Raw genomic sequence first — 12,158 nt, forward strand, 5'->3', positions numbered from 1 at the left:
TGGTCTAAGAGAGAAACTTTCTGTGAAAAACTCTGTGTCCAAATGACGAAATGCATTGCCTTTTTCCAACATTCATAAACACCGACTTTTAAAAAAAATCCATTTTCTTTTACCATAGAGCTCCGTCTTGAACTGTGAATTGCTGAATAGTTATAACGGGTTATCAGCACAATTTACTGCACAAGTCTATCTTCTGACTCGCTCAGTGACTCAAAGGCCTTTCAGAATACAGATGAGGGTTATTGAAGTATGGCAGGCAGATTTCACTAAGTAACAGGTGGAGGTCAACATACTTTATTTGTGGGGATGAGCAAGAACAGAGATGAAGCATCAAATGCTTCGCCATAATAAGGTTTAGCAAGAAAACGCTGACTGTACCAAGCTGAGATTCTCGCTGACAGAACCTTTTCTTGTGTTTATTACTTGATTTCACAGTTCAAGCAATTTGGAGAGGCCTAAAATTATATTCCCTTTCCCTTATGAAATGTTTGAATCAGCTTCAAATTTTTCACTTCAAATAAAGTGATAGGTGCTTTCCATGTGTCCAAGAGATGTTAAGGTAAATAGAGCCCTCCTGCTGCCATTACTCCATGCATTCTTCAGATTACATTTTACCAGTGGAACTCTCAAATCGCAAGTATTTGATCATGGTTTAAGTGGCAGGTAGAGGCATGTTTGAATAAACACTAAAGTTCGCATCACTGGGGCTAGGGCTATTTGCTCAGATAAAGCATCAGTAAGGATTTTGATGAAGCATGAGCATTGTGTTGCCTGTGGCTTCATGGGGGTGAGAAGAAAAAGCCTTTGGGCTTGCCACCCTTTCAGATTTGTGCACAGGCTTTGCTTTTAGAAAGTGCACATGACCTTCACGTATACCACAATAGCATCCAGAGAAGCAAAGTTGCCACTGCTGTCTGAGAGGATGAGCAGGCAAGAAGTTAGTTGCCACTGCACACACAAGAGCTGCCCCAGTGAATGTTCACCTCAATGCCAGCACATGCATCTCTCTGCCCTGGGAGGTGCTGTGACCATCAGTCACACATGACTCTGGACACCTAAACTGTGGTGATGCTGAGTGATGGAGTCTGCAAATGAATGCATACACACTGGAGTAGCTTCATGTGGTTGGCCTCTACCACACTGGACAAGGCAAATGCAAACCAAACACAGGTGTGATTATTGAATTTTGCACCTGTATATCTAAGAAGAATGAATAAAATGTTTTACCATGTTACACTGATTTTTTTTTTTGCGGGAAAAATAATCATTTGTTTTTCTCATGCTTTTTTTTTCTTTACTCACAGTCCAGTGAATGTAAGTGATTGCTGTGTTGAGCCAATGCTGGTCCATCCCATAACATGTGGTGGGAAGAAAGACTGGGGGCAATGGGATAGGTAGAGAATATACTATCTCCTGGACATATAAGACGCACGACACACAGCCAGGTGGTGGTGGCACACGATTCTTAGAAGAGTGTTGTACTGAAAGGAGGAAGAGTTTTGGCTGTTCGTGTTCAAAGCCTGGCTTCTGTACTTTCTTAGCTGTAGCCCCTTGCCTTCTCAGTCTTTACTCCCAAGGCATCCTCTCTCTGAGCCAATCTTGAACCTACTGGACTATTCCCAAGCATGCCTGACTTGCTCCCACCTACAGAAAGTTCTCCATGCCTCCTTCCTGCCCTTATGTGTGGCAGACCTAGGCTATTGTTGTGCTTATTGCAAGTTCAATTACCCATGATCCTTTGTACTCCAGAATGTTAATATGCATCTTGATTTTCAAGAAGTAGAAATCATAGCTGCTTAACTTAAATTGCTTTGAGTCTACATATAAATTTACCTTAGCAGATCTTTACTCTGTCTGACAAGGCTACCATCAGATTCTGTCCAGCCTGATTGTCCAGCAATTTGCCAAGACCTGGGTGTTAAAATGCCATGAGTAGTCATGATCTTGAGTAAATTTCTTAACATCCCTTAAGCTCTAACACCTGCAGTGTTAGATTGTAGATAGGCAAGGATAATACCCACACATCTGAAATTAAAGTGTAAGAAATTAAGATATTTGTAAGTACACAGCACATAGTAGGTACTCTCTAATGTATAGCTTTATTGTTTTCAGTTGATTTTTGGAAATGATTAATATACAGGAATTTGATCTCACCGGGTGTCTGCTGAGCCAGGAAGTGAAGGCATGTTTAGACCTTTAGGCTTGGAGGAATCCTGACCTGGATTGAGGGACATCGTACAGGTGGTCACTGGGGATTAGAAGCTAAGGAAGAGGAAGGCCAGAATATGTCAAGTGCCATATAGACCAGTGGTTCTCAACCTGTGGGCCATGACCCTCTTGGAGGTTGACAATCCTTTTACAGGGCTCTCCTAAGAGGATCAGGAAACAGATATTCACATTGCAATTCAAAGCAGTAGCAAAATTATACTTATGAAGTAGCTATGAAAACAATGTTATGAATGAGGGAGTCACTACAGTATGAGGAACTATCGTAATAGGTCAGAGCATTAGGACAGTTGAGAACCACTCATACAGACCAGCGTTTGGGGAGCTCATCCTGAGCTTAAAGAGCAAAGTAGCATGTGCTTTTAGTTTCTCTCAAACACTCTGTGGCTGTAAATGAGAGTCCCTGAAACTCAACTTCCTGTGTCAGTTATGACACTTTGAAGAAAGGAATTTGAATTTCATGCCCCAAACTCCAGCCATGGGCATATGAGGCAGTTTCCTATAGACTGTACCTGGGCAACTGTCAGAGAAAAATGACAGCTCTTCAATGAAGTAAGCAGCTGCACTCTGTTGCCTTGGTGTCCTTTTAAAATGTCTGTCCAGGGACTGTAGGAATGGCTCATTGGTTGAGAGCACTTGTTGCCCTTGAAGAGGACCTGGGTTCAATTCCCAGCACTCACACAGTGGTTCACAACCATATATAAATCCAGCTCCAGGGACTCCAAAGGCCTCTCCTGACTTCCACCACACAAGGCACACATGTGGTACACATACATATGCTCAGGCAAAACATCCATACACATAAATTAATTAATTAACTAATTAATTAATTAATTACATGGAAATTTTAGGTTTCTGGTTTGCCCTCCCTCAACCCCATTGCTCCTATAATTCCTGAAAGGGGCCCTTGGAGGTTTCTTAAGTAGTGAAAACTTTCTAGTGCCTGTAGCAATTCCTTCCCAGCTTCTACTGTGGAGTTCTTGATCAAAGTCTAGGGTAAAGCCCATAATCTGGGGATAGAATAGTTAAAAATCATGATTCTCCTATTTTCTTTTTTTCATTACTTAAAGTAAATCTTAATTTATCTAGGAGAACTTGAGAATTAATGAATTAAATATCATCTAATCTTATTTGTTGAAAGCTATTTCTTAGAAAAATTGGGGGGAAAACAACAATTTCCAGACATGTCTAATCTTTTTTTTTAAAAAGCACTAATTATACCTCTCTTCCTCCCACCCCAAGAAAATTATAGCCTAGCCCCTTTTGTATGAGGTGGTGTCATTTTCTCTGAATTAAGTGTATTCTAGAGGAAAACCTTACAATTTAGGATTAGTTAGGTAAAAGTAATGGAGACTTCTTGAAATCTAGCGAGTGTTTGTAGCAGGTGTTGCTATACATAACTCAAAAATCCTGTTGGTTCTTATTGCAGATGATAGGTTGCCACATACGTAGCAACGGAAAGCAACACACATTTTGTATGTCCTATGTCCATGGTCAGCAGTCTCACTACCAGGTGCTCAGGTCTCTCCCAAGGATGACAGCATGGTCTTGTTCCATCTGTAGCCCTCTCTAGAGCTTAGGGTCCTCCTTCAAGTCTTCATGGTCGCTGGCAGAATTCAGCATTATGGCTTTAGGACCAAGGTTTTGCTTTTCTTAAGTCTCATTACTCTAGATAGTACACTAGAATTAAAGGTTTTGTTCGTTCACAGAAACCCCTACCAGTTATTATTTGTGCAGTAATTATGTAACCCTGGTGCATAGATAACTGGTAAAAGAGGCATTAATAAGGAGTTAATTTCAAAGTAATGTGAAAAAGCCAAACTATTTCAAAAGCAAAAGTCAAGGTGGATGTCCTCTAGCTTTCAACATAGAATATTTTACTTGCATTTTGAAATTTCACTGGTCAATTAAGTATACAAAACAAATTAACCAAAACATACATTATGCATGTAGAAAAATATTAAAGTATATAACAAGGAAATGGGCTCAATATAAGTCTTTAAAAATTGAAAACACAAAGTAATTTTGAGCTTCATGACAGCCTTAGGGTTCACATTACTTAACTGTGATAAATTTAGATTAGACATAGTCTGGCGTGTTGTTCTTACATGCTGACTACGCTTCTCCCCTCTGTAACTCTGTCAAGAAGGATTTAAAGTAAGTGTGTGTGTGTGTGTGTGTGTGTGTTCGTGTTCACACTACAATGTGTATGCAGAGGTTAAACCTCCCACCTTGTTTTTAGGCAGTGTCTCTCTGTTTGTGCTGCTGTACTGTGTAATCCAGGCTAGCCAGGCAGCAAGCTCCTGCTGTAGGCATATATATTCATTTGTTTGCATAGGTCTAAGCATGCATAGCTCCACTCTGTCATAGGAGTGCAAGGACTAAGCATGCTTAGCTCCACCCTGTCATAGGAGTGCAGGGACTAAGCATACATGCCTTTACCCTGTCATAGGAGTGCAGGGACTAAGCATGCATGCCTTTACCCTGTCATAGGAGTGCGGGGACTAAGCATACATGCCTTTACCCTGTCATAGGAGTGCGGGGACTAAGCATACATGCCTTTACCCTGTCATAGGAGTGCGGGGACTAAGCATACATGCCTTTACCCTGTCATAGGAGTGCGGGGACTAAGCATACATGCCTTTACCCTGTCATAGGAGTGCGGGGACTAAGCATACATGCCTTTACCCTGTCATAGGAGTGCAGGGACTAAGCATGCATGCCTTTACCCTGTCATAGGAGTGCAGGGACTAAGCATGCATGCCTTTACCCTGTCATAGGAGTGCAGGGACTAAGCATACATGCCTTTACCCTGTCATAGGAGTGCAGGGACTAAGCATACATGCCTTTACCCTGTCATAGGAGTGCGGGGACTAAGCATGCATGCCTTTACCCTGTCATAGGAGTGTGGGGACTAAGCATACATGCCTTTACCCTGTCATAGGAGTGCAGGGACTAAGCATGCATGCCTTTACCCTGTCATAGGAGTGTGGGGACTAAGCATACATGCCTTTACCCTGTCATAGGAGTGCAGGGACTAAGCATGCTTAGCTCCACCCTGTCATAGGAGTGCAGGGACTAAGCATACATGCCTTTACCCTGTCATAGGAGTGCGGGGACTAAGCATGCTTGGCTTTACCCTGTCATAGGAGTGCAGGGACTAAGCATGCTTGGCTTTACCCTGTCACAGGAGTGCAGGGACTAAGCATGCTTGGCTTTACCCTGTCATAGGAGTGGGGGGACTAAGCATGTTTGGCTTTACCCTGTCACAGGAGTGCAGGGACTAAGCATGCTTGGCTTTACCCTGTCATAGGAGTGCAGGGACTAAGCATACATGCCTTTACCCTGTCATAGGAGTGCAGGGACTAAGCATGCTTGGCTTTACCCTGTCATAGGAGTGCGGGGACTAAGCATGCTTGGCTTTACCCTGTCACAGGAGTGCAGGGACTAAGCATGCTTGGCTTTACCCTGTCATAGGAGTGCGGGGACTAAGCATGTTTGGCTTTATGTAGGTTTGGGGGGGTTTTGGATGCAGAACCTCATGCTTCTTTGGCAGTACTTTGACCACTGGCCTTTCCCAAAAGCTCATATTTTGCTGTTTTTAAAAAATCACTTAGCAGCTTGATCACTCTCTACCTGTTACTGCCACTCTCTACCTGTTACTGCCCAAGTTGTACTTAAAGTTCCATTCTTACACACCGCGCATTGAGGAAAATGAACATTTTGAAGAAATCCCAGCTTTCTTGAATCAGTCATTTGCTCCCTTCAGTATAGTTGGTTCAATGCCATGATTCCAACAGTGATCCCATTGTTCAAAAAACTGAAATAAAAATCTTCATTCTTCAAAGTTTTGAGATTTTTCCACTTCTGTTCTGTCTCTGTGTCTTTCCTAACATGTAATTCTGGCATTTGACTGACTTTAAAGTAGAAGAGTAGGTAGCTCAAAACTTCCTTTGTGCAAAAGAGGTTTGAATGACTTGGGAGATTGGTCAACACTTAAACGTTTTATTATTTATGTTTTTATTTGAAGGCCTTCCCCTACTGTAGTTGAATCCTAAGACCTTGCTTGGGTCGTTGTCAGTGATTGTTCACCTATGACCTCAGTGTACCCTAGCTGTTAGCACACTGGTACGGTATGGCCTGTGACCTTTGCAACAAATATAATGGATGCAGCTACGACTGGCAGATTTGTTTTTAATTCAGATCGATCAAACAGGGGTTGACCTAGAATGGATCTGACTTAGGAGTATGAACAGCATGAAATCACACAGCTACCCATTGTGTACTTGCATCTGACTAGGAATATACTAACTAATTTGTTCTTCTCTTGAGATGAAAATCATGAGTTTTGTTATATCAAAGCATCTGTGTGTGAAGTCACAGGTAAAAGTGCAAGCCGTACATGGAGTTTAAAGAAGAGAGAGGGAGAGGGAAGGAGAGAGGGAGGGAGAGAGAGAGGGAGGGAGGGAGGGAGGGAGAAGGAGAGAGGATATTTTGGGACCCTTCGGTACATTTTAGACTCTTTGATCAACATATTTATATTAGAGAAGACCTAAACAGACACACTTCATAACCAGATGCATTTAGATAACATTTTATAGGATAATATTAATCTCTGATTTTAAAAAAAAACCAAAACATGTTTAGGAATAGCCTCTCTACATAAAAATACTATAGTTCATGGTACTAGGAATTACTCACTGACAGTTACATACTAATATCAATAGACCAATTACTTATTTTTCTAGTTTGCCCAAGTAAATCTCAGATAAGAGTAGACAAAACATAGGTATACATGTTTAAATGACTTTTTTTTTCTTTTTCTGATGCAGTACAGACCAATTTTATGCTGGAAACTTGAGATCCCAGATTTGTCCTGTGATAAGGAGATTTGACGTCATTTCCTTTATTATATGTCCAAACTTCTGTTGTCTTACCTGGCACGCCCCCAAATGAATAGATGACTCCAGTTGTGCCTGTCAGCACAGTTGCTGAGAACACCACAAATCCAGTAATTACAAGGGACTGTTTTCCCATTCTTCCCCCAGTATTTTTCTTTCCAATGCATTTCCTAAGTTTAACATGCTGTGAAAACCCTAGACACTGTAGAAAATGCTATTCTTTAAGACACGCTTTTCTTATGTTTTCTTAGCATAAGGGTGATATATGTTCATCATAGGAAGGGCAAGTAAGCAAACGGAAGCCAGCAAACCACAAAAAGTTAACTCACTGAGGAGCCGCGGTTACAGTGTACGCACGGCTTCCAGTTCTTTCTCTGCATAGAAAAAAGGACACAAATTATGTTGTACGTTCTGTGATTGATGTACTACAACACCCCATGTTGTAATTGGCTTTTCAGTCAACATTATATTATAAATATCTCCCATGTTGTTATTCTTTTACAGTAGTCTTTTCATTGGTTAAACCATATTTACTGAACCAGTCCCAATTGCTTGTATTTTAAGGATTTGGGGTTTTTGTTTTTTTTTTTTTTTACTTTTATCTTTTCTTTTCCTGTTCTATAAATAATTCACTGAAAGAACATCTGAGCTGCTATTATCAAGGGCATTTTTATGTTAAAAAAGCTAAATTATTTAAAGTGTAGAAAAATGCTTTGGTGCTGAAATAAGGTTACTGACAAGACAAAATGATTGCATGCGAGGCTGCCTTTGTGTGCCTAGGCAGCCTCCTTTGTAAGGGTCCCAAAGGTCACAGACACGTGACAGAGTCACTGGAAAAGTTGAAGCGTGTGGAAGTCAGATTTCTGTTACTATAACAAGTACAAAAAAAATGGAGCTTTCGAAAAGGTCCTAGAAGATCTAGTTCATGATCAGGTAGACCTCCCAGGTCGTCCCAGGTAGACTCACTAGTGCTTGGCAGCAAGGCAGGGAGAATATAAGTAAAACTGCTTGTCTTTAGCCAGGAAGCAAGAGAGAGCGAGAGAGGGAGGGATCGGATCCCAGGAACTCACTCAGTAGTCAAATAACCCTTGACCTGCCTCTTAAAGGCTCCCCCTGCTCCCAGGAGAACCACTTTGGATGTGAAGATTTTAACATGTAACACGCAGGTCTTTTGCAGAGGACACTGAAGACTCAAGATACAGAACCCCCCCCCCCAATAGAGAGAACACCAACTGTCCCCAAATGGACTACGATTTGAAACAATAAATTAAAATAACTTACAGAACCACCTGAAAGGGGGGCCATTCTGTTACTGATTTGCTCCTGTGACAAATTCAAAGCAATTTAATCCAAATTTCCAATTGCAGATGATCCCATTTTATTTCTTCACCCCCCCCCAACCCCCCGCCACTCTCTAAGTGTTGTCTTTTTGGGTCACACAAGTTGTTGCTCTGTAGAGTAAAGTTACCTCACCAATCACCCCCTTCTTGCCAGGCTTGCCATCTCCAAGCACACTGAAGAAGTCTGAGAAGTCTGGTTTCAGCAGCCCCTCCCCTTCGCAGACCTCCTCCCTGGGAACAGCATTCACACAGCATCACCGACCTGTCATTACAGGACCCAGAGGTGAGTCGCTTCCCCAGAGATCCATAGGGTCTACATCATAACCTTGAGATCAAAGTAGCAAAGTGGGGAGACAGTGAGGACTCCCTGTAACTATTCTGAGGCAATAAGTGATCTAATTCTTATATTTGAGAATAGTCTTAGAATTTTAGGGACCAAAGAGTTTTTGGCATCCAATCTATTGCTCTAAAGTTAAAAGACACAAGCCTTTTTGGTTTGAGGGACAGTAGACCAAAATCAAATGTGCCCTCAGGCTATATGTGTGCACGCCTTGTGTGTAGGTGTTTGGTGAGTGGTTTTTCCATGTGGCCAGTTGCCTATTTTTCAAGTGACAAATGTGTTTCAGTCTCCTGTCCTTACTGAGTCTCTACAGATATGTGGCGTTCTGTGTTGAGGTTGTTTGCGTCAGGGTGCTGACGAGTCATCTTCATTCCCTCCTTTTGAAGTGGTAGATAGTTTGTCTGGTTTTCATGGCAATGTTTTCCTTACTTCAGTCTCATGTGCTTTTAAGTTTATTATTAAAATGTGTCCACAAGAAATATGATTTATATTTCACATTAAAGACAAGCCTTAAACCCTGAAAGGATGTCAGCAAATCACTTAGCTTGATCCTATTGCAAGATGAAAATATTTATTAGTTTATTTATGAAACTCAGACAGTAGGAATATGGCTAACTGTCACCATACTTGCACCCCTCCATCAGGTTGTCCTTTAGGTTCGTTATCTACTAGCTGACATCAAAAAAAAAAAAACCCCTGGAAAGTTACGGTCTAATATCTACTTTGTCATATACCTGGGTAAACTGATTTTTCTTGCATTAGCTCATGTTAGGCACGCTGAATCCGTTTGTGAATCTGAATCCATTTATGAATACTGTCATAGTCCCAAGAAAGGAAATATCGTTGTTAAGAGGGATACACAAAGTACATGTGAAAACTCTCACTTAGAAAAAAAAGTGCTCTGCCATGGGAAGCAATTACTATGTCAAGAAACTCAATTGCTTCATCCTTAGAGATACTATGGTCATTAATATAATGTGCTCTTCTGGATCTCTGACTGTTCCACGTTTGTATCTATGGTATAACGACAGATGCTTACCATATATACAAACATGCACACACACACACACACACATATATATATATATGCATATATATGTATATATGCATATATATATATGGATATGGATACACACACACACACAGTCTTATATCTTACACAATATATCTTATACACACAACCTGCAGGCAATTTTAGCACATGCGGTCAAGTATACTGTGATGAACTTGTATCCTGTCAGTGTTCAGAAAGTCTAGGGCTTTGCACATTTCAACCTTGCTGCTTTTAGACTATGGGTACTCAGCTTGTGCTTCTTTGGACACAAAGCTGCCTTAGCTATGCCCTTCCTGTATCCCTTCCTGCTTCATGGCCTCCCACAGCTCTACAGCCTGCATCTCCTCTGCCTTTGTCTTCCATTCTTAGTTAATGTTCAAGTCTGGTCCCCATCTGGAATAAGATTATCTAGAGACAAGCATCTCTCACATATTTTACATCTTTTCCCCTCACCTAGTGGGCTTTAACATAATGAATAAATTAAAGGAAGTTGAAGTTCATGTAAATACACACTCAAAAGAAATCCACCCCCTACCCCCATCATCACACACACTCTGATAACTTCTCGATGCCCCCGAAGAAACAGCAAGCACATATGTAAAATCTTCTATATGCTTCGTTAGGAGCAACAAAACTGGTGAAGGGCCCCAGCCTGTGATCTAGAGAAAACTGTGTGTGATGATCTAAGTCTTTGGTACTAGATGCTAGGGTTGGTTTTAGTTTATGCTCTTCTGACCACTTCACTGTGTGCATTGTAAACGTAGAGACATGTGGTTTCCTAAGTCTAATCTCCTCTCTGACAGTGGCTTTCTTTGTGGCTTTGATGTACATTGCTTAGCCTTGTGGCCTCAGTTGGACCATCCATACCCTGGGAATAATACTTTGACACCTATATTTCTGTTTAGTTACAATCATGTAAAGGAGTTAAATTGTATTGGAATAACCTGGAACAAGGAAAGTTACTAAATTTCAATGAAGCCATTTTTGTCATTTTTGTCACTGTAACATTTACTGGGCACTTTAAGCTGAAGATTGAGCCTCCCAAGACTTTCTTTTGCCATTACTTAAAGTCATAACCATTATGATGTATCCAATCATGACAATGTAGTTTATCCATAGTAACTGAAAAGAAAACCTTTGCTCTTCGCTCTGTTGCTTCAAAGGCTGTGAATTTGTCTAGGGATCTAATTCAGTTCTGAAACGTGTTTCACTCACAGCCTGCTTTTAGCTCTATATCTTGGGTCGAAGTCTAACAGTATCTGATGAGAAACCATAAAAATTACTTAAAACAATTCTTTAGTTAATCTATTATGTATTATATAAATATAATTTAAAATAAATAAAATATATTAAAGACCAAAGCAAATGTGTCATAAATTAGATGGATATGTTTATTAATTTTTCCACATAGAATTAAATTTTGGTGGAGTATTTGACTCTTCAGGGTATAAAGCATCTTCATTATTTTTAGAGTGAATCAGTATTTTAATGTCTATCAGTGCAAAGAATGTCACCTCACACTTTCTCTCTTTCACACACACACACACACACACACACACACACACGTATATACACATATGTGTATATTTAGTACACATATATTTAATGTCATTCCACAGATTGTTAGGAAATTTGCCCTAACTTTAAAGCAAGTCGTTAAGTTAATTTTTATATAGCTCAAGTCAGACATTCAAACAACTTTTAAAGCCAAATATTCCAATGTAATCCAAATATTTATTAATATGATACCTACATACTGAGAAACAATAGTAGGAAAACATTCTTTGTCTCCCATAATAAAATCATTTTGCTTCTGAAAGAGCAGAGACCTTTGTATATAAAAACATTTCAATTGCTGACATTCAACAGTCTCAGCTCAGAACTGAGGTGTCGCAGGTGGCATTCACAGGTGTGTGGCGTAGATGCCTTGTGGAATGGAAAGCACATGATCACTCAGAGCCAAGTCTGCGGTAGAGTCACGTGATTGACCCAGGCGAACATTGCAGAAACAACTTGGGTTCGTTGCCTATCTGATTTTGAGTTAGCTTTTTGCTGATGCAGATCTTTTAGTACTGCCAATTTTGCACAACCCCCACATTTAGCCATATGATTCCACATGCGGATGCAACACACAGGTTAAGAAACTAAACCCTCAAGCGTTTGTCCCACTCTTTTTGTATTTATTCATTTTGTATATGCCTGCATGTGCAAGTGTGTATGTCTGTGTATGTATAGCTATGGGTGTATAGGTCAACAGTGACTTCCAGGGGTCAGTTCTCTCCTTTCACAATATGGGA

At 40.6% G+C, this 12,158-nt stretch overlaps 1 protein-coding gene across 9 annotated transcripts in view; it reads left to right on the forward strand.

The window, feature by feature from the left end:
• Nfia (nuclear factor I/A) overlaps nt 1-12,158 on the forward strand; it is a 540,811-nt gene that overhangs the window by 454,864 nt on the left and 73,789 nt on the right. For 6 of the 9 annotated variants that reach the window (XM_006502841.4, NM_001122952.1, XM_030253303.1 and 3 more), the window contains one exon: nt 8,622-8,750. The exons of the other annotated variants lie outside the window; for them this stretch is intronic. In XM_006502841.4, the coding sequence (XP_006502904.1) occupies nt 8,622-8,750 (129 nt within the window). The remainder of the gene's footprint in view (nt 1-8,621; nt 8,751-12,158) is intronic. 9 annotated transcript variants of the gene reach the window in all.

The sequence above is a fragment of the Mus musculus genome, chromosome 4 (assembly GCF_000001635.26).
Source record: "Mus musculus strain C57BL/6J chromosome 4, GRCm38.p6 C57BL/6J".
NCBI lineage: Eukaryota > Metazoa > Chordata > Mammalia > Rodentia > Muridae > Mus > Mus musculus.